At 35.2% G+C, this 26,306-nt stretch overlaps 1 protein-coding gene across 6 annotated transcripts in view; it reads left to right on the top strand.

The window, feature by feature from the left end:
* Nucleotides 1-24,908, top strand: part of LOC126883325 (fatty acid 2-hydroxylase) — a 369,757-nt gene extending 344,849 nt beyond the window's left edge. For all 6 annotated transcript variants that reach the window (XM_050648712.1, XM_050648708.1, XM_050648711.1 and 3 more), the window contains 3 exons: nucleotides 3,620-3,752; nucleotides 4,368-4,487; nucleotides 24,667-24,908. In XM_050648712.1, the coding sequence (XP_050504669.1) occupies nucleotides 3,620-3,752; nucleotides 4,368-4,487; nucleotides 24,667-24,752 (339 nt within the window). In that variant the 3' untranslated portion in view covers nucleotides 24,753-24,908. The remainder of the gene's footprint in view (nucleotides 1-3,619; nucleotides 3,753-4,367; nucleotides 4,488-24,666) is intronic.
* Nucleotides 24,909-26,306: the final 1,398 nt, after the last annotated feature.

Genomic DNA, 26,306 nt, shown 5'->3' with positions numbered 1-26,306 from the left:
CAAAATTGGTCTTATCAATAGGAGATTTCAACTTTTACTTGATTTTCTGCTTTCTTTAATTGTGTTATATCTTCTTGCAGACTTCAGTACCTACTAAAAAGCCTGGTGTTGGTTGGTCCCCACTTTATTCTTCTGAAAATTAATATTGCTTTTCACTGTTGGATCTTGTGTTGCCTTATTTTTGTCACTAATTTTTTGTTTACGTGGCTTCTTTTCATGAGGAATTGAAACATACATCCCTTTTTCACCTCGAGACATGAAGAACTTAGATAAAAATACTATAACTTTACATTTTTCATCAGTTATAGGAGTAAAGTTGAAATACGACTGGTTAGGCAAATGGAACTCCGATTTGGAAGAACGAATTGGATCTTCAAGCCCATGATTTGCATCTCGATGCAATATAGTGAGGGGGTTAACTGATGTACAATATTTCCTTCATTTTTTGTATTTCGAAAGGGCATTTCTTCAGATATGAATTCCACTCTTTAACAAGATCTTGCGTTACTGAAACGACAAAAAATGGGGATGGTCTTACGCGTTAATTGGATATTTTTTCTTCACAATCTGATGGCATTTCCATTCTATTTTTGAAGTTGATCAGTACCATATTTTTGTCGCATTCCAAATAGGAATACCCTATCACAGGATAAATTATGACAATGGACCGCAAACGTCTAACAACAGTTACGATGTAGTGAACAAATCTTATAACGGTATAGTTTTTATTTTTTCCACCAGTGTTGCCATTTCAATTAAGAAGCGGGAAATTCAAAAAGGTACGGACTTATTGACTCTCCCTCGTACCTTTCATTAACTAATTAATTAACTAACTAATCAACAGTTAGAGATTTAATTACATACCCATCAAAAAACTAATATTTAAATGAACACCTCACACCTCGCGTTTTTGTTGTCCTTGTACGAGTTCGGTGGTTTCATGAGTAAAAGCATTTAATAACACAACAAACATCCTTTCAAATGGATTCAGTCATGGCAAGAGTGATAGTCGATAAGCCATTTAATTAGTGAAAACGGTTTTTCGATACATTGCTTTCGTTACACCCTATTCATTATCAAAATAGAAAACCCCAAGTCTTTATATAATAGCATTAATATAATTATATACCTCATACACATCGTTATATGAGGTGACAATTACCAGTATGTTATTAAAAAAATAGAAACATTATTAAAAATAAAAAAATATGAAAAACATTTTTTTAAGAAACGCCTTTTTTAGTTACGAGTGACTATAATTAAAAATATTATAAAAAAATCAACTAAAAAGGAGAAAAAAATTGAAAAAATCTATTACATCCGTCAAAGAAAAGCGTGGCCAGTGTTCATCGAATAAACGGTTTTCGCCCCACGCTTTTCTTTAAAGAATGTGTTAGATTTTTTCAATTTTTTTTATTTTTTGCTTTTTAGTTGATTTTTTTATAATATTTTTAATTTTAGTCACTCGTAACTAAAAAGAGCGTTTCTTAAAAAATTTTTTTTCATATTTTTTTATTTTTTACTTTTTAGTCTTACACTTTTCAAACAGAAAAAGTAGTCGGAATCGGCAAAAAATTTGAAACTTTATTGTTCATTAATGAAGCATAACGTAAACAATTAACGTAAAAAGTGAAATTATGTATTGTTCATATCATTAGCTATCTAGGCTTCTTTAGGTGCCGTGTCTGTATTCAGACGTTGGCCGCCATCATGTTTACAATTTCCTGAAATCTCTCTCTATCGGCTGCTGCGCGAAATAATTCTTCTACTGTGCAGCCACACCATTGTCTAATATTACGCAGCCATGAAAGTTTCTTTCGACCAATCCATCTCTTTCCCTCCACTTTTCCTTGTATTATAAGGCGAAGCAGATGGTATTTAGGTCCTCTAATTATATGGCCGAAGTATTCTGTTTTTCTCCTCTTTATGATGCTTATGAGCAGACGTTCCGAATTCATCATTTGAAGAACATCTTCATTGGAAGTGTGCGAAACCCACGATATCTTTAGGATTCGTCGATAGCACCACAATTCGAATGCTTCTATTTTGTTTAGCATTGTGGTTTTTAACGTCCATGTCTCACAACCATACAATAGGATAGACCACACATAACATTTCAGCTCCTTCTTTCGAATATTCATCGACAGGTTTCTATTGCATAAAACTGGTTTCCAGGTCATAAAAGCCTTCCGTGATATTTCGATCCTAGTTATTATCTCTTCATCAGAGTCACAATTTACATTTAACCAGCTGCCAAGGTACTTGAAATGATTTACCCGTTCTAACTCCTCTCCATCAAGAGAAATCTGACCTTGATCTATATTAATCTTTCCAACTGCCATCCACTTTGTTTTTGAAATGTTGATTTTAAGGCCTCTCCGATAGCTTGCTTCACTGACTAGATTTAGTAGTGTCTGAAGATCTTGTAAATTTTCAGCAAGAATGGCTGTATCGTCAGCGTATCTAATATTGTTGATTAGTTCTCCGCCTAGCCTTACTCCCTCTTGTCTGTCATCCAAAGCCTCCCTAAAGATTTCTTCAGAGTACAGATTAAAAAGGGTGGGTGATAAAACACAACCTTGTCGTACTCCACGTTTTATCGGCAGTTTTTCACTACGACTGTCTCCAATTTGGATAGAGGCTACTTGATTGTAATATAAGTATTTCAGCAGTCTTATATCGTAGTGGTCAAGTCCTGCTGCCTGCAGGCAATCGAAAAGTGTATCATGTTGTACTCGGTCGAATGCCTTCTCGAAGTCGATGAAACAAACACACGTCTAAAGGTGGGGAAACAATTAATATAATTTAATTTTATAGGTTTTTATCGCTAAATTTCCCACCTTGACTAGTTGCATTTCTTTTTATGTCACAACTTAATATGTTTTCCATCTTTTACGTTATTCTGCCGTTATTAGCGCGCTCATCACTGTATATTGGTTGTAAATATTTTAATCTATATTTTATGCATAATATAAAAAATACCTAAACAAAGATATTAATGCAGCTTGTGTTTCTTCTTCTTTTTGCAGTACCGTTTCCTATCGGAGGTTGACCAACATCACAGCAATCTTAACTTTGTTGATGGCAGCTCTGAAGAATTGTATTGAACTGCACCCGTACTTCCCTTAAATTTCGCAACCAGGAAATCCTCCTACGTCCCACATTCCTCTTTCCCTAGATTTTCCTTGGATTATGAGCCTTAGCAGGAGTACTTTTCCCCTCTCATTATGTGGCCTAGATATTCCAGTTTTCTCGTGTTTACAATGTTACAAAGTCTTTTAGAAACTGTTATTAAAATTGGTAGGTTCGCAACTGGTATGTCTAAGAACCTTGACAAATTAGGCACTAACACTAATGAGGTCAACGAATAATGAACTCTAAAACAAAACAAACTTAAACAGTACAACTGGTTGTAAAGTACAGTGACTGTACTTCAGAAATTTTTTCTAGAGGACCATGTGGCCGTAAAGACATCTAATCTCTTATTAGCTTCAAACTATTAATTTTGTCTTGGATGTCTGGTTAAATCTCCGATTAAACCAGAGTATTATGCAGCTGCTGCATTTTCGTGTTGCAAAGAAATTGAAAATGTTTATACATAAAAAATTTTTATTTGCAGGTTCCATTTGATTCGAGGCGATTAGTTTTCCCGCCAGTCCCAGCAGCTGTTATAGTTTATATTTTTTATAGCATACTAAGCGTTGTTATTCCCGAGTCAAAACAGTTTTTAACATTGGCAGGCGGTGTATCAGGTTAGTAGTTAAAATATATTTGATAATGATAGAAAGAGAGATATAAATAGAGAGAGAGAAAGAAAGAGAGAGAAAGAGAGAAAAGAGAGAGAGAGAGAGAAAATAGACAGAGAGAGAGGGAGAGAGAGAGAGAGATATATATATATATATATATATATATATATATATATATATATATATATATATATAGAAGATAATGGAAGATATAGTGCTCATCGTGTTTCTATTCCTCTTCCTACTATTCTTCTTAATAATAGTAATAAAAGTGAAGGGGGATAGTAATCAAAATCTTATTTGTAAGTCAAATGAGTCAGGAACTAAAATTCGAAAATGTGCTTGTATGTATTTCGGCTTTACCGTAGCCTATTCGGAGCACCTGTGTAGGCACTGAAATGTAATTAAATATTATCATGTCTTGGATGCTACTAGCACCATCTATGAATCGTAAGTTAAATGAGTCAGGAACTAAATCCATTGACTTTAGTCTTGAATACAGAGAATATGAAACAAAAATGTTATCTGAATTTGATTAAAAATTGGAGAATTTGAGTTTTGTAAGTAGACTCCTTATATGGATTTTTTAAATTATATTATCACTCGTTTTTTTTATTTTAGGTTATGTTGTATACGACATGATCCACTTCTACCTACATCACGGAGCACCAAAGGAAAACAGTTATTTTTATCACCTAAAGCGATATCACAATCAGCATCATTTCGCCCACCATGACAACGGTAAGATTTTCAATATAACTTAACTATTTGCATTAAATTTTTCATTTATTAAAAATAGTCCAGAAAGCCACTGCGCATCCGCTAGGAAAAATATTCTAATTCGGATTTTTTGCACAATCTTACTCAAAAAGGACTCCTTTTAACAAATTTGCATGTTGCCAAGACCAAAAGGTGGTCAAAAATTTTTCAAACGTTTTTTTTTTTTGTTTTTTTCCTAAAATTATTTTTTTGCATGGAAAACAGTTTTTTTAGGTTTTTTGGATCATTCCAAACAGAAAAGATCTTTAGTGACTTTTCTCTAAAAATGATAGTTTTTGACATATAAGCGGTTAAAAATTGAAAAATTGCGAAATCGGCCATTTTTAACCATCAAGAACTATGTGAAAAACTGAAAATATTATTGTTGCCAAGGTAGGTAGATATTCTTTAAACATCGATTGATGAAATCCCGAAGAGTTTTTTGCAACACAATATTCAAAACTCCTTTGTTTTTTAATTGCTAATCAAGCGTGCGCGACACTATTTTCCACCGACAGTATGGTGAAAATGAAAGGAATAAATTCGTTATTTCGTAAACCGGCGACTTTAAGGAAAAATCACGAAACAGGTCGATTTTTATTTTTAAGTTATGATATTGTGGCATATATGGTATACTAGTGACGTCATCCATCTGGACGTGATGACGTAATCGATGATTTTTTAAATGAGAATAGGGGTCGTGTGCTAGCTCATTTGAAAGATTCTTCAATTCTCTATTCAGTAATATAAACATTTACATAATTATTTATACAATGTGTCCAAAAATTTTTATTAAATTAAATTATTTGACAAAAAAAGAAGTAGAAGGACACCCTGTATAAATAATTATGTAAATGTTTACATTACTGAATAGAGAATTGAAGGTCCTTTCAAATGAGCTACCACACGACCCCTATTCTCATTTAAAAAAATCATCGATTACGTCATCACGCCCAGAAGGATGACGTCACTAGTATACCATATATGCCACAATATCATAACATAAAAATAAAAATCGACCTCTTTCGGGACTTTTCCTTAAATTCGCCGGTTTACGAAATAACGAGTTTATTCCTTTCATTTGCACCATACTGTCAGTGGAAAATAGTGTCGCGCACGCTTGATTAGCAATTAAAAAACAAAGGAGTTTTAAATATTGTGTTGCAAAAAACTCTTCGGGATTTCATCAATCGATGATTAAAGAATATCTACCTACCTTGGCAACATTCAAATTTTCAGTATTTCACATAGTTTTTGAGGGTTAAAAATGGCCGATTTCGCAATTTTTCAATTTTTAATCGCTTATATGTCAAAAACTATCATTTTTAGAGAAAAGTCACTAAAGACTTTTTCTGTTTGGAATGATCCAAAAAACCTAAAAAAACTTTTTTCCATGCAAAAAAAAAATTATTTTAGGAAAAAAACAAAAAAAAAACGTTTAAAAAATTTTTGACCACCTTTTTGTCCTGGCAACATGCAAATTTGTTAAAAGGAGTCCTTTTTGAGTAAGATTGTGCAAAAAATCCGAATTAGAATATTTTTCCTAGCGGATGCGCAGTGGCTTTCTGGACTAAAAATCATAAATGAAAATAGTTCCGGAAGGACCGCAGATGTTCGGATACAAATAGCGTCTCTTTTAAAATACAATTAAGTCGACTTTTCAAAGTAGCAAGACATTTAATCAACATACAAAATACACGCTACACGGTATCTGACTGCAAAAATCAAATATACGATGCCAATGGCCATTAGTTGTCGAGGCATTAAGGGGATGGGTACGTATTTTCGGCTGCAATGGTATTTAAATGGGGATTCATTTTAATCGGATCCTGAGAAAACTAATAAGTATTTTTGAAAAATTTAAACGCAGAATGAAAGATTACGTTCTTACCGAGGGCTGAAAGTCCCTGAAAACTTTTATAATGTTTATTTTAATAAGTTACAGGGGTATAAAACTAAGACAAAATGTAGTGTGATTTTTAATTTCAAATATCTCATTCAAAAGAAACTTTTTATTCATTCTAAGGGACTTTCGGCCGTCGGTAATAAAGTAGTCTTTCATTCTGCGTTTAAATTTTTCAAAAATACTTATTAGTTTTCTCAGGATTCGAAAAAAATGATTACATCTAAAATACATTGAAAATTTGGACAGGCGTCAAAATGTTCCTTGCCTCTTAAGCTAAATAAGAAATTATGAAACCTCTTTACTGTGGAAAATATATTAAAACTGTTATTCCTTCGTCGACTTTCACAAGACAAATAATTCCCGGACAAATAATCCCGGAAAAAATCCCCACAAATTATCCCTGGATGAAAAATCCCCGGACAAAAAATCCCCGGACAAATAATCCCTGGACAAAAAATCCCCGGACAAATAATCCTCGAACAAAACATCCCCACAAAAAATCCCGGACAAATAATCCCCACAAAATTTTTTGGACAAAATATCCCCACAAAAAATCCCGGACAAAATATCCCCAAGAAATATGTGCAGCCGAATAGTTCTCTAAAAGTTTTTCCGTGAATGCAATCGACGCAAACGTTTTTCAGCCTCAGTGCATGAGAGTTATGGATAACAATCGCCATGAAACCTCTTTTCTGCACGAAAATAATGAATAGCAGTTAAGATTAAGCATGAATTGTAATTTCGATTACCAAATTTCGAATTCCAATTCCATCTTGAAAACTTCAAATTTTACATGACAAAAGAGTGTGAGTTTTTTTCAAAAATCGTGGAAGATACGGGGAATGAGCTAAGGCTGTGGGAATCATGTTGTAATTATTCGATCAAATATTTTGCTCACTCTGCTTTGAATAACTTTGTTCCAAACGTTGTGTATTCGTGATAATAACTGCTGGTCTTGAAAACGATAATCTTGATTGTAATGCAAAAAAACCTGTTCCTTTTTGTAAATTTAACGTCAAAAATATTTAGTCATCATCATCATCAATGTCGTTATAACTCTTCGGGAGTCTTTGCCGCGTTTACTATTGCCTTCCATGTTTGTTGGTCATGTGCCACTATGTCCCATTGTCTCACTTCCATTTTCTCCAGATCTTCTCTCACTGTATCTTTCCACCTTTTTCTAGGCCATCCTACAGACCTTCTCCCATCTGGCCTCTCCCCGAGCAGCTATGTCTGGTTTGATTTTTGGAAAATTTTTCGCATGACATATTCTAAAAAACAGCGTTTGATATTTTTTCTACGAGCGTGCAAAAATGTCTACTTTCGCGCACGCGTTTTAGTTTAGAAAGTTTTACTTTTCCACACGCGTGTTACTTTTCCGCACGCGTTTTACTTTTCCGCACGCGTTTTACTTTTCCGCACGCGTGTTAATTTAGATATGTTAATATGGCCTGAAAGTAAATATAATACATGCAATAAACTAATATTTAGATATTGTTTACTAATTTATTTCAAATATATCTTATTTTTTTTTATTTAAACACAAAACCACATCAACCGCGCAGGGTTATTAGTGGATATAACAATACAAAGTATTACATTAAATAAAGTTATACAATTTGATGTCTTTTAAATATGTTAACACTGATGAAACTTTTTTGGTGAGGATTGTCTTGAGGTCATCGTCTGTGATTCTATGGGATCTTCTTTGGCTTAGCTTCTAGGTCTGTTCTTACAAAGATGGCTACTCCGGCACTTGCCTGTTGTGCTATTCTGTTTTTTGGAAAACATTGGTAGTTTTGAAGATTAATATTGGATTGCTTAAAATGAGTTTCTTGAAGACATAAGATCTTAGGGCATGTTTCATTTATTAGAAGTATTAATTGTTCTAAATGGGTATAGAACACATTGATATTCCACTGTAATATATAGGGGTTACACATTTTCGAGTTCTGACTGAGAATGTGTTTCATCGGTCTCTTCTGTGGAAGAGAAATTATTGGGGCTTAGTTTCTTTCTTAATCGAGTTATATTATTTTTTAATTTTGAATTGTGGGTATAGGCGTGAACAAAATTAAGGATCTGAATTAATTCTGCTGTTTCGTTCGAATAGATTTTTGAGGTTATTTCGGGATGTTTTGCGTTTAATGTGTTTTCGAGAAAGTCACATATTTCGTCGAAGTTAAGGACAAATGGTGGTGATCTGTTTGCGATTTTGTCTTTAATTTTCTCTAGGGAAAGTAAAAGTTCATCTCGAGAATTTCTTTTAGACGTTTTTGTTTTTTTCTTTGATTTCCTTGTTACTGGAGAAGTGGAGATATGAGAATTGGACTGTGTGGTATTTTCGTTGATTTCTGGAGACGATGAGATGAGTCTTTTTAGATGTTTTGTGACGTTTGGAATAATTTTAGGTTGTGCTATTTCTAATGGAGTAAGATTGCTGATCTTGTTGGAAGTTGATGATGTTGGGATTTTTAAAGTGTTTGTTTCATTTGTATTATTTGTAGGTCTTGACATGTCGTCAGTTTCTATGATAGATTTTAATTGGTTATTAGACACCTGTACGTCTGAGATCTGATCTAATATGTTTTGGGAAGATGCTGGGTGATCGTTAGAGGTGGATATTAAGGCTTTGTCAGAAAGTTTTTGTTCTGTTTGGTTATAAGGTAGATTTGTTATATATTTTGTGTTTTGGCAGGTTTCTGGAAGAGCTTTGGAAGAGGTTGGATTAGAATTGGTTGGGTCAGGATTTGTTGTATTAGAAGTGGGTGGATTAGAATTGGTTGAGTCAAGATTGGTTGCATTAGAAGTGGTAGCATTAGAAGTGATTGTATTGGCGTTGTCAGGGCATTCTGTTTCCTGGTGACCAATAGTCTTGCATTTTGAACAGTTGAAGCCTTCTATAGAAAGGTATAGTCTGTAAGTGGTATTATCATGAGAGATCATGAAAGAATCGGGAATGGACATATTTTCTAAAGGTGTGATAAATATTTGCCTTCTAAAACTCAAGACATGGCTATATTCGCTTTCAGGCATTTCTACCCTAAGAAAAGTCATTTTAGAGACGGTGTTTATACCCATTTTACGTAGTTCTTGTTCAATTAACGTGGTTGGAACAGAAGGACCAGCGTTTGATATTATCAGTCTTTGAGCTGGAGTGATAAGTCTTCTGATTTCTACTTGAGTTTCTTTTATATTGACGTATTTGTGGGAATGCAGCAATGAATCAACCATATTTTTAGAGGAAAGATATATACATATTCTATTGTTGGCTATTCTGGAAACGAAAGATACGTTACGTGGACCAACTATTGAACCGACGGCTATGATGTACTCTTGAACTTTGGTTCCTTCAATACTAGAAAGAACTATGGCTTCGTCTTTTGTTGGTTGTTTAAACGTGTTAACAACTCTGGAATATGAGATGTGAGATGAAGTTTGGGTAGTGTTCATGGTGTTATTCGAAGTCATGTTTGATTAATTTTGGAGACGTTGCAAGGCCGGCCCTGTCGCCGGTTCAAAAACCGGTGTGGATCTTGGCCCAAAACTGGTCCTATTTATATTTCTTGGATATTTTATAGGTTATATTATTATTAATATAAATATAATATGATGTGGTTTTGGTACTCACGTCAGGTTTGCGAGGTTTACATGGTGTTTCCACTATAACAATGTGGATTGAACAATATATATTAAATATATAACAATACTGGATTATATTGAAGATATTATAATCCAACAAAATTTTAAATTCTCTCTGTCAACATTTTTGCAATCAAGTAATCAAGTTCACAACACAAAATCACAAAATGTTTATTTATGACATTTAGATCGACATTCGACAACGACTGTGCTAGGTTGCCAATTTTTTTTCGTAGGGTAATGTTTCCCTGTTTCAAATAATGTAATTTAAATAAATCAAAATATCTTTGGAATTTGAAAATTTGTCAAAACAAGATTAGTTATTGTCATTCACGTTTAGTATCGAAAAATGGATGTAACTTCTTATTTTGATATTAATAATATCACACAAAAAAGCGATTTAGAATTAATCCAACATTTGCAAAGTGTTTGATTAATTAAAAAACAGTTTGTGCAAAGAAAGACAGTGTCGCCGTTTATGTACGGTGAGGTCAATGGAGAGATACAAATTAAACTATGTTTTGTTTATTAAAGTGGGTTGTGATTGCCCGCAGCGGTCAAATACCTCCTGCGGTTCTCTCACTCTATTACCCGTAAGTTAGGTTTGGACCGAAGGGTTAGGTCTTCCTCCTTTCTGACCGCTGCGCGCAATTGCAGTCTGTCCGTTTATTAATTGTAAACTGCCATTTATTATGTAAACTGCCATTACCATTTGTCAGCTGCCAATGTCAACAAAAAAAGAAGAAAATGTCATTGTCAGCTGTCAATGTCAACAAAAAAAAACTGTCATTGTCAGCTGTCAGTGTCAACAAAAAAAGAAGAAAATGTCATTGTCAGCTGTCAATATCAACAAAAAAGACTCATTGTCAGCTGTCAATGTCAACAAAAAAAGAAGAAAATGTCACTGTCAGCTATCAAAGTCAACAAAAAAAGAAGAAACTGTCATTACCATTTGTCAGCTGTCAATGTCAACAAAAAACGAAGAAACTGCCATTACCATTTGTCAGCTGTCAATGTGAACAAAAAAGAAGAAAATGTCATTGTCAGCTGTCAATGTCAACAAAAAAAACTCATTGTCAGTGTCAACAAAAAAAGAAGAAAATGTCACTGTCAGCTGTCAATGTCAACAAAAAAAGAAGAAACTGTCATTACCATTTGTCAGCTGTCAATGTCAACAAAAAAACGAAAAAACTGCCATTACCAGTTGTCAGCTGTCAATGTCAACAAAAAAAGAAGAAAATGTCATTGTCAGCTATCAGTGTCAACAAAAAACTGTCATTGTCAGCTGTCAATATCAACAAAAAAAGAAGAAAATGCCATTGTCAGCTGTCAATGTCAACAAAAAAAACTGTCATTGCCAGCTGTCAATGTCAACAAAAAAAGAAGAAAATGTCACTGTCAGCTGTCAACAAAAAAAAGAAGAAACTGTCATTACCATTTGTCAGCTGTCAATGTCAACAAAAAAGAAGAAAATGTCATTGTCAGCTGTAAATGTTAACAAAAAAAAAATAAGAAAATGTCATTGTCAGCTGTCAATTTGTAACACAACATTAAATGCCAACAAAGTTGAATAAAACTGTATTGTTAAATTTTTGTTATTGTTAACTAGCAATAAATATAAAAATTAGGCATGTCACACTAAAAATCCCTAGATTTCAAAGATAAATCGAGAAAAATCCCTCCTGTACCGATGCCCGTACGGTCCAGGTCATAGAGTTATATATTAGCATAGAGAGAGTGTCATTCAGAGCGAAGTGACGACACCATCTTTTTATTTGGATTAGTGCTGTTTCACTCTTACGCATAGTAAAGCTGCTACAGTTGTCCTCCTCTTCCGTGCCTATATTCACACTGAATGTCATCATAGATTTTCGATACAATGTGTAGAAAGAGATGCAGCAAACCAGTCCATGAGATCTTGTCGTCAGGAAGAGCGGAAGGTAGGCTCCCTCTATGTTAATATATACCTCTATGGTCCAGGTTTGGTTAGGTTAGGTCCATTTCCCCACAAAAATGCGTCTATATTTGTAACTTGTAAAACTAAACATTTTTATAGATTTGGCAACATCCAGCAACGTCACATGTAATTATCAATATGGCGGTCTAAAAAAGTGTATAAAATCCAATTTTCAAAGTCTTTTATTATTTAAACTAATGGATAATCCGCAAATTTTTTTTTGAGAATAGCTTAAAATAATGTATATTTTCGTATTTTCCAAAAAATTTCTCTCATAGCGGATGGCTACTAACGGCCACGGCACCCCAATGATGGAGTTTGGTTCTGGCAACCTTGTCAAAGAATTAATTTGTGTATGTATTTTCATATTAATTAAATTAATTGATTAAGATTTGGTCATTTTTTAAAGACTCGTAGAAAAATATTGTTCCTAACGCTTGCAGAAAGTCTCTTTTCCGCACTCGACTGCTTGCCGAACTCCAGCTTCGCGTCGTTCAGCAAACTGCAGTCGCGTGCGGAAAAGTATGACTTTCTGCACTTGTTAGGAAAATAACTATTTCCCTCTATTCTAGCTTGTGTAAAGGAGTTACATACATTTGCGTTACCGCAGTTAGTTTCTTGGGTACGCCCAGCTCGGCGGTTTTGATCGAGCTCGGCGTACGTAAAAATTGTATTCCATATAGTGTTGGACGATTAATTTAATCATAAGCCTGTTTGAAATCTATAAAGATCTGTGCACGTTTGATTATACTCCCAATAATCCTTTCAAGCATTGTCTAATATTAAATATTTGATCAACAATCGATCTTCCGGGTCAGAAATCACACTGGTAGTCACCAACTATTTGTTCGGCGTATGGTACTTAGTAATATTTTTAGTAGTACCGAAAAATATTTAGTCATCAGTTTCAATTAATGCAAGCTTTTCGGCTTGAAAAGTCTGCTTTTTAACTGCTGTTCCAATACCTTTCAAAAGCTATGTCAAAAACATGAATGTGTTCTGCGTTTTCATAGCAAAGCTAAACATTCGTAATAGGACAAAAGCTTTGAATGGGTGCATACAGATAATTAGGGATGGCGGTTTTTGACAAAACACCGGTTTTCGGTTATACCGTTTTTTTTTTTGCTTACGGTTTAACCTGGCGGTTATAACCGGCCAAAAAAAACGGTTTTTGGAAAAACCGGTTTTCGGTTTTATTAATAGGTTACAAAGTTACATTTACAATACACTTTAGTTTGCGATACTCCATTCGACTCGATATCAATATGATCAAAATTAGTAATACTATCGAAAGAACATGTATTACTTTTAACACGTTTGTATATTTGTAGAATAGGTACATTTTAACTCATTTAATACTTCCTGTAAGTATAAGTGTATCGTTTTGAAAACGTAGCGAAATTCTTGGAGATTCGTATTCGTAATCAGTAATTCGATATTCATAGTCAGAGCATTATTTTTGGTAATCAGAAAAAGTCATTCACCCACTTTCAATGTCAAGTGTTAAGTGTGAAAAATAGATGATGTTTGCGTCTAATTCAACCAGATCACTTCTTATGTAAATATTATGATTACAAATACCTTTTCAAGGAAATATTATAATAAAACTTAATAATTGTTTCTGGCTGATGTGAGATAGCACTTTCAGTTTGCTTCTGTATTTTATAAAATAAAATAAAATTTGAATTATGGTTTTGTTTGGAATAATTACTTGAGAATAATAATTATGATTGGGATCCAAAATAATACCTAACCTAATTCTAATCACCGTAAAAACCTAATAACCGGTTTTTACTATAAAAAGAAAAAACCGGTTATAACCGGGACAAAAAACAATCGGTAAAACCGGTTATTGCGAAGTAAAAAACCGGTTTTAGGTTTAAACCGGTAGGTTTTTCCCATCCCTACAGATAATAGGCCATGTTTTGAACATGTTATTCAAAGCAGAGTGAGCAAAAAATTTAAACAAATAATTACAACATGATTCCCACAGCCTTAGCTCATTCCAATCTTCCACGATTTTTGAAAAAAAAACTCCATTTTTTTGTCATGTAAAATTTGAAGTTTTCGGCATGGAATTGGAATTCGAAATTTGATAAAATTTCAGGAAAACTTTTAGAGAACTATTTGGCAGCAAATATTTCTTGGGGATTATTTGTCCGGGATTTTTTGTCCGGGGATTTTTTCTTCTTCTTCAAGTGCCATCTCCGCTACGGAGGTTGGCAATCATCATAGCTATTTTAATTTTTGAGGCAGTAGCTCTAAATAATTGTTTTGAGCTGCATCCAAACCATTCTCTCAGGTTCTTCAACCATGAAATTCGTCTTCTGCCGATGCTTCTTCTGCCATCTATCTTTCCATGCATTATGAGTCGTAGGATGCCATACTTCTCGCCCCGCATCACATGTCCGAGATACTGTAGTTTCTTTTCTTTAATAATTGTAAGTTCAACTTCCTTCTCTTTACCTATTCTTCTCAGTACTTCATTGTTCGTAACTCTATCTACCCAGGAAACCCTCATAATCCTTCTATAGTTCCACATTTGAAAGGCGTTAAGTCGGCTCATTGTTTCTACATTTAATGTCCATGATTCCACTTCATAGTATATAGTACACTGTAGACGTAACATTTTGTTAGGCGTACTTTAAGAGCTAATGTTAAATCTTTGCTACATATGACCTTTTTCATTTTTATAAAATTAGAACGTGCTTTTTCGATTCTGACTTATTTCTGCAGTGTAGTCATTATTTTCTATTATAAGTGTTCCTAGTTAAGTGTACTTTTTTACTCTTTCGATCTGCTAGCCCTCTACTATCAAGATTTCGTTAGTATTATGGTTGTTTTTACTAATTTTCATAAACTTCGTCTTTTTGATATTGAGAGTATTTGATATTGAAAGGTGTAGTAGGGAGTCCGTACTTCCTACTACACCTTACTATTTTACTAATGAGTCTTTGCAGGTGTTGTAAACTATCGGCTATTATTACTGTATCATCTGCATATCTGATATTGTTAACTAAGACTCCATTTACTCTTATGCCGACTGTTTCATCTTCCAGAGTATCTCGCATTACCTCTTCAGAATAAGCGTTAAATAATAGAGGTGATAGTATGCAGCCTTGCCTGACTCCTCTCTTTATTTCCATTTCTTCGGATGTTTCTTTTTCAATTCTTACTATTGTTCGCTGATTGTAATAGAGGTGTGTTATTAGTCTTAAATCTCTTTCATCTAGGTTTCTATTTTTTTAGGATTTCCATGAGTCGATCATGTTTTACTTTTTGGGGTTTTTTTGTCCAGGGATAATTTGTAGGGATTTTTTGTCCGGGATTATTTATCCAGGGATTATTTGTCCGGACACCGGCCTAAATAGCATCCAAGAAGTACTTAAAAATGCCGAATTGACTATCGATATCCCACCTGTTTCATGGCAATAAGTTTTTAAAAAGCTTAACTGGAACCGAAGGAATACCGGTTGATTAAGAAAAGTTAAATGATTTTAATCAGAGAAGTGGAAAAGGAGCAACGACATGATGCGAAGAAATTGAGACTCTATAGTGAAAGTGCGGTAGTCACAATATACATGGGAATTAAAGAACTCACAGGTGGAGTAAGACGGAGACAGGAATTATGGATAAACAGACTAAAATGAGAAACAGGGAAAGAAACGAAAGACGACAAAGGACAAACAAACTGGACCTGGAAAAACTGAAGATCCAGGAATGTAAAGAGAAGTTCGAACAAGAATTCGCAAATGAGTTAAGGACGCTAGAACTGCACTCCGTAGATGGCAAATGGAGTAATATCAAAACAGCAGTACTGACAGCAGCAGCGTTCACCCTGGGAAACAAGAAAAAGGAGAGAGGAGGAGCATGGTTTGATGACAAGTGCAGACAAGCAATAGAGGAAAGAAATGAAGCACACAAAATGTACATAACAAGAAGAACACGGGAAGGACGAACATTATTTGAAGTCGCAAGACGGAAAGCAGACAAGATATGTAGAAAGAAAAAGAGAGCCTATGAAAATAGACAAATAGAAAAATTGGAAGAAAATTTCAAAAACAACGAAATTAGAGGGGCATACGAATACCTAAAAAAGATAAGAAGTGGGTATAAACCTCAAACAAGTCTATGTAAAGATGAAAGTGCAAATAATCAGTGACCAACAGAAAGACACAGAAACCTGGTATTATTATTTCTCCGTATAAGTATTATTTTCAGACCCTACTTGGAACACAAGTAGACATGGAAGATGAAATGGGTATGAACTAGGTACGTAGAAGAGAATGAAGTAGATAATGGAGTAGAAGTTCCAACTATAAAGGAAGTTCTCGAAGCTATTAAGGCCCAGAAAAACAATAAAGCTCCGGGAGTTGACAAAATACCAGCAGAACTGTATAAGGTAGGTGGCGACCACCTAGCAAGTTACATCCACGCGCTCATCAAAGACGTATGGCAAGAAGAGAAAATACCCGACGACTGGAAGAAAAGTATAGTATGCCCGATCTATAAAAAAGGAGACAAACTCCAGTGCAAAAGCTACTAGCAGAAAATATTATTGGAGAGTATCAGACGGGCTTCCGACGGGGAAGATCGACACTGGATCAAATATTTACAGTGAAACAGATCTTGATAAAATCATGGAAACACGATATTGATGTTCACAACGTGTTTGTAGACTTCAAACATGCATGCGACTCAGTCAAAAGGAACAAACTATACTATATATTGGTTAAATTGGCAATACCACAGAAGCTAATAAGACTCATTAAAGCGACAATGGATGAAACTCAGGCATGTGTACGACTACAAACCCACCATACAGATTTTCTCAAAATTTCGCAGGGACTAAAACAGGGGGGCTGGCCCCAACATTGTTTAACCTGGCACTGGAGTATGCGGTTAGGCAAATGCAAACTGGACGAGGAAACCTACTGACCAACCGAACGGTTCAACTGGCCGCTTATGCCGATGATATTAATATTATGAGTAGAACATCAACAAGAGCACAGGAAACATACGCAGAGTTAAAAACACAAACAAAAATGCTAGGTCTGGAAATTAACACAGAAAAAAAACAAAAATAATGACTCAGACGACATTGAAACAGTTGGAATGCTTACATACCTGGGAGTAGAAATATATGCCGACGGATCAGAAGATGGAGAAATAAGCAAGAGAATAACGCAGGCAAACAGAGCTTATTTCGCCCTCTCCCATATATTTCGGTCTAAAAGTGTCCACCGAAATACAAAGATGAGAATCTATAAAACTTTAATTCGACCAATAACATGCTATGGCAGTGAAGCCTGGATCCTGAAAGAAACATCCCAAAAACAAACTCGACACATTCAAAAGGAAAGTACTGAGGAGAATACTAGGACCTATGAGGGAAAACGGAATCTTCAGAAGTCGATACAATAACGAACTTTATAAGGAAGGACCCTGTCAGACTTCATTAGAATACAAAAATTGCAATGGCCCGGACATGTGATAAGAATGGGAGAGGATAGGCTACCAAAAAGAGCACTGAATGCTAGAATGCAGGGAAAGAGACCGGTTGGAAAGCCAAGAAAGCGCTGAGAATACACAGTAAACAGCGAAGCACAAGCCCTTTTAGGAGTCCGTGTATGGAGAAGAGCAGCCACAGACAAGCAAGGGTGGGAGCAAAAAATAAAGGAGGCCAAGGCTCAATTTGGGCTGTAGTGCCGTAGAAGAAGAAGAAGACTAAAATTAGAACCTGGAGAGAATACCTAGAGAAACTGTTTGAAGACCAAAGAGATAACATCTTTGAGCTAGAAGCTAGAAGAAAAGGTAAACGATGAACCAAAAATATTGCAGCAGAAACTTTATTCTGCAATTATGCAGCTAAATGATCTTAAAGCAGCAGGCCCCGATAATATACAAATAGAACTAAGTACTTACTCAAATATAGACACAAATCAATAGCAATAATCACAATAATACTCAACAACATATTATACATCATCATCATGGCATCTACACTCCTAGCGGAGTGATTGCCGCCCTCTTTGGGCTCTTCCGATTCCTTTGTCGCGGTGAATCAATCCGCATTAACACTTTAGTTTTACAATTGTTTGTGTGACTTGACATCTTCTACAATTTTCCTTCATTCGTTACTGTTTTTGCTTCTGGTTACCCATTCTCTGACTCCCATCTTCTTAAGGTCCTCCACTATCTGGTTCTCCCATCTAGTTTTGGGCCTTCCTCGTGGTCTGCCTGATACAGGTCTCCGTTTGGAAATTTTCTTGATAACGGCTTCTGGATTCCTCCTTTCTATATGTCCCATCCATCTGAGTCTCTGTGCCTTGATAAATCTGACGATGTCTTCTCCTTTCAGAAGTTCTCTTACTTCGTGGTTCGTGAGTTTTCTAAATTCATTATTACCTAAGTTTAGTGCTCCTGCTATCCTCCGAATTATTTTCCTTTTTAGGAACCTCAATCTTTCTTCCTCTTTCTGTGTCAGACACATTACTTCAGCACCAACCTATTATACAACTCTGGAGAATTACCAACAGAATGGCTGACGTCTGAGTTTGTTGCACTCCCAAAAAACCAGGAGCCAATAAATGCGAAGAATACCGTAGGTACCATAAGCCTCATGAGTGATCTCATAAAGCTGTTCCTAAAGATAATCCATAAGAGAATTTACAAGCTGTATGTAAGTCAGATCGGAGCTGTATGGGAGAATACTTAAGATCCCGTGGATTGACCTAGTCGCAAATGAGGAGTTCCTCAGAATAATGAAGAAGAACTGAAAGGTACTGACCACCATTAAATCTCGAAAGTTACAATACTTCGGGCATATTATAAAAGAGATATTGAATTTAATGGATGCAAGAAGAAAATATAAGAATGCTAATCTGACAGAATACAAAAAGCTAAACAGTATGATTCGAAGAAAAATAAGATCAGCTAAATCAGAGTGGCATAAACAACAATGTAAAGAAATTGAGAACTACGAGCGTATCTATGACGCATTCAATATGCACAAAAAACTGAAAGAAGTTGCAGGACTGAATAAAAAATGTAATCCTCCACTAATCGAAGATAAAAACGGAAAAATTATAATCGATATCGAAGGTCAACTAATACGATGGACAGAATATATAAAGGAATTATTCGATGATGAAAGAAGCGAACTAGAAACGCTAAATGACATAAGCGGTCCTCCAATAACTAAGGAAGAAGTGCAATACGCTATAAAGAACGCAAAAAACGGGAAGGCGATCGGACCAGATGGGATTTACGTAGAAACACTAAAGCTTTTAGGTGTCGAGGGCATTAAGATACTTACGAAATTGTTCAACTTAATCTATGAAAGCGGAAAAATTCCTAAAGATTGGCTTAAATCCTCATTTGTTGTACTACCAAAAAAACACAGAGCCACAAAATGCAGCGACTATCGCACCATCAGCCTAATGAGTCATGTATTGAAAACGTTTCTTAGAATCATTCATCAAAGAACATATAGAAAAATTGAGGAAAGAATCTCAAGTATTCAATTCGGTTTTCGCTGTGGCCTTGGAACGCGTGATGCACTATTCGCAACCCAAGTTTTAATTCAAAGATGCAGAGATGTAAATCATGACGTTTTCATGTGCGCGATTGATTTTGAAAAGGCCTTTGATAAAGTTCGCCATGAAAAAATGCTACATATTCTCAAAACTACCGGTCTGGACGGTAGGGACATTAGAATAATCGCAAATTTGTATTGGGGCCAGGCTGCATGTATTAGGGTTGCGAATCAGTGCTATGAAGAAGTAAAAATCAAGCGCGGAGTTCGACAAGGCTGTATATTGTCACCAATGTTGTTTAATCTTTACGCTGAAACAATCTTAAGTGAAGTCTTGGAAAACGCAAAAGAGGGAATACTCATTAATGGTATGCTTATGAACAATATGACAATATCAGATATGCAGATGACACCTTGTTGCTGACTGGATCAATTGAACATCTTCAAGCGTTATTGAATCGAATGGTGGCATTCTGCGCGATATATGGACTCAAACTCAACGCAAGAAAAACAAAGTTTATGGTTATTAGTAAACAGGCAGCCGTAAATAATAATAACTATAACGTAACAATCGGTAATGACTCAATTGAACGAGTAAGTAATCTTGTATATCTGGGTACTCATATTAATGAAAGCTGGAACCCTAGTACAGAAATAAAAATTAGAATTGCCAAAGCAAGAACAAGTTTTATGAAATTTAAGAAAATCCTGTGCAGTCATGATCTAAATTTGGAACTTCGCATAAGAATGGTCCGATGTTATATATTCCCAGCACTACTTTACGGGATTGAAGCATGGACACTGACAGAATCGCTTTTAAAAAACCTAGAAGCATTTGAAATGTGGGTCTACCGCCGTATTCTGAAGATCAGTTGGGTAGAAAGAGTCACAAACGAAAGGGTTTTGGAACGTTTGAATAAAAGTTGCGAAGTAGTGAACACGGTTAAAAGGCGCAAATTGGAATACTTTGGTCATATAATGCGTCACCCAGAAAAATATGACATACTTCACCTTGTCATGCAAGGTAAAATAATGGGAAAAAGAAGTGTGGGCCGCCGTACAACTTCTTGGCTTAAAAACCTACGCCAATGGTTTGGGAAAACTAGCACTGAACTATTTCGTGCGGCTGTAAATAAGACAATGATTGTTAATATGCTGCGCAACATGAGAGCCAACGATCGACAAGCGGTCTCGGCACCTTAAGAAGAAGAAGGGCATATTATGTGAGATATGCCCTCATATAAACCATCCTGCAAGGAAAAATATTTGGAAAGCGAGGTTCAGGAAGAGGAAGAACATCCTGGTTAAAGAACCTCAAAACCTGGTTCAACACCGATAAGATAAAGATTGTCATGATGATCACTCACATTCGTCACGGATAAGTACACGAAAAAGAAGGGCCAGCTATAGTTTGTTTAAAAAATATTAAAGGAAATTGAATACGAGTACCTAAGTATTATGTGGCTTGTGTTCTTCGTTGTGTTTGGTTAACTAAATTCAGTTAAAATATTCTTCTTATTCTTCTTCTTCTTCTTCTTCTTCTTCTTCTTCTTCTTGGAGATCTTTCGATCTGTTTAATTCTGAAGCTGCCTCTGGTTAATTTCCTGGGAGGTAGATTGCCAACTATCCCTCCATCTTTTAGGTGGTCTTCCGGGGAGTCTTGAACCGGGCGGGTTGTTTTCTAGGGCAATTTTTGGGAGTATGTTCTCATCCATTCGTCTTACATGATTGTACCACATCCTCTTGCGCTGCCTTCCGCATCTTACAATATCTTGAATTTTGCATTGCTCTCTAATGTCTGTATTTCTTACTCTGTCTCTTCTTGTTTTCCCCACTATTGTTCTTAGGGTTTTCATTTCGGTAACTCTTAGCATCTATTTCGTATTGTTGATGTCTTCGCGCACTTCTATGCCATATGTCATGATCGGTCGTATGTAAGTCTTGTAGATTCTAATTTTACTATCTGTGCGCATATATACGGATTTGACCAGACTATCTCCCGCAGACATCCTGACAATGCAGATGCTTTGTTGATCTGACTCCTCAGGTCCTTTACTGGGTCGTGAGTGCTTGATATATCTATGCCCAGATATCTGAATTGCCATCACCTGTTTTATGGGGTTGTTCTCAACCACTACCTTACATCTGAGCGGATCTTTTGCTATTATCATACATTTAGTTTTGTTGGTAGAAATGTTCATATTTAGTTGGCGGCTTACTTGAAAGAACTGAAAGAGCTGTCTCTGAAGATCATCTTCTGATTCAGCAATAATTGCTGCATCATCTGCGTAACACACCATACCAATTCTTTTGTTGCCCATTCTATATCCGAGATTAAGAGATGTTACTTTGTGGTTAAATAAGAAGGGGCTTAAACTGTCACCTTGTCTAATTCCTCCCGGTGTTGGAATATTTTCAGTATATGTGTTTCGTATTCATTTATATTCAGCGTTTCTTCAGCATCATATACCTCTTTAAAATGCTGTTACCATGTCTCTATAGGTACTCCCTTGGTCTGCACGAACTCGTTAACTGTTTTTTTCCTGTTCCGAAGCATTTTCAATACTTTCTTTGGGGCACCATATAGGTCGTAGTCCATGTCGCTAGTGAATTTAGCCCAATGTTCTCTTTTGGTTGATTTTATTTTTGCGTTTACTTCGTTTCTTACTTGGACATATTCTGCGAGAGCTTCTTCAGATTGTGTGCTTTTATATTTCAGGTAGCATTTGCGTTTTGCGGTTTAAAATTAAAATTGCGTTTTGTAGTTAAAATCTAAGATAGCTAATTCTTGTTCTTTGATTAGATTTTGAAAGTAATAGCTTGGTCTTTTATTCTTGGTAAAATATTGTGTCAATCTTGCGATGTCCCTTTACAAAGGACTATTAAAATATACTACACAGATTAAAGATTTTACCACAGGAAGAATTTTTTATGTAAATGAATTAATGAGTGCGCTAAGAAGCGGCCAAATAACGAAAAAAGTAGACCTAATACGTTGTGCAATAAAAAAAAACGAAACTAGTAGATGTGAGAAATTATCGGTAGAAACCTATAAATTTATATTATATTACCTTACCACTATCGATAGTTTCCCACCTCAGACGTATGATGATCTCGGGTTACTCGGGTAACAAATACAGTCGAAGACAGGATTCGTTTTTTAAGATATTTATTGTTAATTTCGTTATCAAAATATATTTACAATCTACATATCGGACTTTCGTAAGTCTCGGGTCGATGTGACGATATTTGATTCATGAATAAATGATTACATATCGATTGAATTAGGAATAGCATTTATCTATTAACGCGAAATGGGTACATACGGAGAGTAAATTTCGCTTAACTCGCCAGGGGTAAGACATATAAGGATCTACGCTCAACTCGCGTATGGGATAGGCTTGCGAACCGTCGAAATCGCTCAGCTCGCCAGACGAAGGGGTTTGGAAGGATTCGGAATATGGTCAGGATATACTTAACTCACTCATTATACCTTGTTGATTATTCTCTGTTCAACACCCAGAGATTAATCAAATCGATTTCCGTTCCGTCTTTTATACTGTCAAGGACGGTATAAACACACGTTTTGCTTAATAAGTTATTTTGCCAATTCTTGGCGCACTCATCACCGTATAATAAATATAATATTATTTAAAGTTAGTGATTTAACAGCACCTTATGCGGAGAAAACTCAGTGGGGTCTACGGGGAGTTGTCCATTTCGTACTTAAGGGGATCGGTACGAACTTTCGGCTTCAATGCTATTTAAATGGGATTAATTTTTGTCGAATCCTGAGAAAACTAATAAGTATTTTTGAAAAATTTAAACTCAGAATGAAAGATTACGTTATTACCGAGGGCCAAAAGTCCCTGAAAACTTCTATAATGTTTATTTTAATAAGTTACAGGGGTGAAAAACTAAGAGAAAATTTAGTGTGATTTGTAATTTCAAATATCTCATTCAAAAGAAACTTTTTATTCATTTTAAGGGACTTTCGGTCCTCGGTAATAAAGTAATCTTGCATTCCGCGTTTAAATTTTTCAAAAAATATTTATTAGTTTTCTCAGGATTCGAAAAAAAATATTACATTTAAAATAGATTGAAAATTTTGACAGGCGTCAAAATTTTACATTTTGTTCCTTTCCCCTTAAAGATTCAAACTGTAAATAATTGAGAAATTATATTCAATTCTATTGCCTCTAGAGTTTCACGATACGATACAATATCGATACTTTTAAGTATCGAGTATTGTATTGGTTTTGCCAATGAAGTATCGTATCGAGTATCGATATCGGCAATATGTACTTTCTTATAAAAATATCGTATTGATATTGATTTCGATACGATATCGATACAATACTCGATAAAATATCGACATAAAAATGATTATTAAATATAATAATATTTTGAAAAGCATGGCCACTTTTGCATGCTTGGCAAATGGACATTCCAAAAATATTACTAATATTTCTTATAACATAGATTCATATAAAAATTGAATATGGCTGAATGCTTTTTTGACAGTTGACTAATACTTACTATAATTCTGTATTGTTTAGAAACTACTTTTGAAAAGATAGGAAAATCCCCGGAGATTCGGAATAAATCACAATTCAGTATTTGTTGAAAATTATTTTTGCCTGATCATCACTCACTTCCATAATATTGCCACAAATGCCACATGATATTATAAACAGTGTAATCAATACAGTCATTTACTCACTCTCAAGAGTTTCAAGTTCAAGCTCTCGAGTGTAAAATATTATAACAGCTGATGCTTGGGTTGCAGATCACTTATACTTTTATGTAAATAATTATTATCTAAATACGTATTCCACAAAATATAATCAAACAATTGATCGTTTAAATTTTTTTTCTCGATATCGATATTTTCAATAATATCGAGACAACGTGTCGACAATACAAGAGTTTTGTATTGATTTCAGATAATGAGTATCGTATCGACATTAATATTGCTAAGGTATGTGTTGTATCGGTATCGTATTGATTTTCGATACGATATCAATACAATATCGATATTTTATATTTTTATCGAATATCGTGAAGCTCTAATTGCCTCCATTAAATATTTTAATTAATCGTTTACTTTTTGTTTCAGGCTTTGGCATCAGTAGTACGATCTGGGATAAAGTCTTTGGAACAGCTATAAAATTAAGAAATTTAAAAATTGGCATCAAATGGTGAAATCTTTTAAAGCGCACATTTTTGAGTATTGATTGCCTTAAGTGTTCGTCATCTGTGTGATTTTTCTTAGAATACAAAGAAAAACCTTTGATATACTATTATTTTTTGAAAAATGGTTTATAAGAATTAAACAAACTTTATTATTTTTACTTTAAAGTATGTAGCGTTTTATTTGCTAGTTTTAATCCCTTCCTTCTCCCTTTCTCCTTTTAATACCTATGTCGCTGTATAAACTGCTCGTCAAAAGTTAAGGATAATGGTATTATTCAAATAAAACTGTTGATGTCGAAAAAATTTGGTTATTTTCATATTAAATGGAAATAAACAGTCCCATTAAATCCTTTTTTATCCACAAAAAATTATCACTACATTTTTATCACAATAATTTAGAAGGCATGAATTACTATGTGATAAGTCTGTCTCTGAACTCTTCTTCTTCTTCTTGTGCCACTCCTATCGGAGATTGGAAATCATCAAGGCTACCCTGACTTTGTTTACAGCTGACCTAAAAAGTTCATTAGTGGTGCAGCCAAACCACTCTCTCAAATTCCGCATCCACGACATTCTTCTACGGCCTGGATTCCGTTTTCCTTCTCTACAGAATTCTAAACAATCCTTAGCATTTCGAAGTTTTTTAATGTAAATGTAGAGGTATGGAAACAAGAAAGTTAAGTGTTGCAGAGGCAATTACGCCTATTGGTATGATCCAGGCTGGGGCTAGGCAAGTCGGCAAGTGGATGTATGTCAAAGTTTTAATATATCGCAAAGTGTAATTTCTTTGTTAGTGAATTGTTTCAACGAAACGGGAAATATTGCGGAACGGCTTCTACTAGAAGGCTGATTGTTACTACGCCCGCCTAGGACATTAGGTAGGTACTATCAGCTCGAAAAGCGCCACTCGATAGGTACCTGTAGAATCCTGAATAGGAGGATTTTTAACGTGACGAGAACTGCGATTTCAGTAGGCAACTCTACGTCGAAGGCTCTCTGTGATTTAAGATTAAGGCGTCTTTTAAAAAGAGTTGGACGCACCGCAGAGAAGAGACGCCTAAGACGCTTGGACTCTGACACATCAAAATTAGCAGAAAGAATGGAAATATGTACTCTTTATCGACGAGTCTCGAGCCTCGCTATGGAAGTCGTTGCTTACGTGTGTTTGGACCAATCCGTTAGTGTTGAGAAATCATCGACATGTCCAGGAAATTCATCCACTTCGAGGAGGTACTGTTACAGTGTGCAGTGATCAGGAATATGATCAGTTTCATTTATAGAGATGAAGTCACCAACCATATTATTTCACATTTTGACGCCGCTATTTGTCAAGACTTCTTTTTTCTTGATGATAATGCAACTGTGAACAGGTATTTCTCTTTTGCCATTACCCCCAATGTCTCCTGATCTCAACTGCATTGAATATGCTTGGAATCAACTCCAGACAGCGTTAGAGGCAGACGAGCCACTCCCTAAAACCCTGTAGCAATTAAGAAACCTGTTGCCACAACTTTGAATGCAAATCAGGCAAGATATGTTTAACAATTTAGAGGAAAGCAGGCG

Source organism: Diabrotica virgifera, chromosome 4 (genome assembly GCF_917563875.1).
Source record: "Diabrotica virgifera virgifera chromosome 4, PGI_DIABVI_V3a".
Taxonomy (NCBI): domain Eukaryota; kingdom Metazoa; phylum Arthropoda; class Insecta; order Coleoptera; family Chrysomelidae; genus Diabrotica; species Diabrotica virgifera.
The sequence above is the reverse complement of the archived record's forward strand: the minus strand, read 5'-3'. Positions and strand labels throughout refer to the sequence as shown.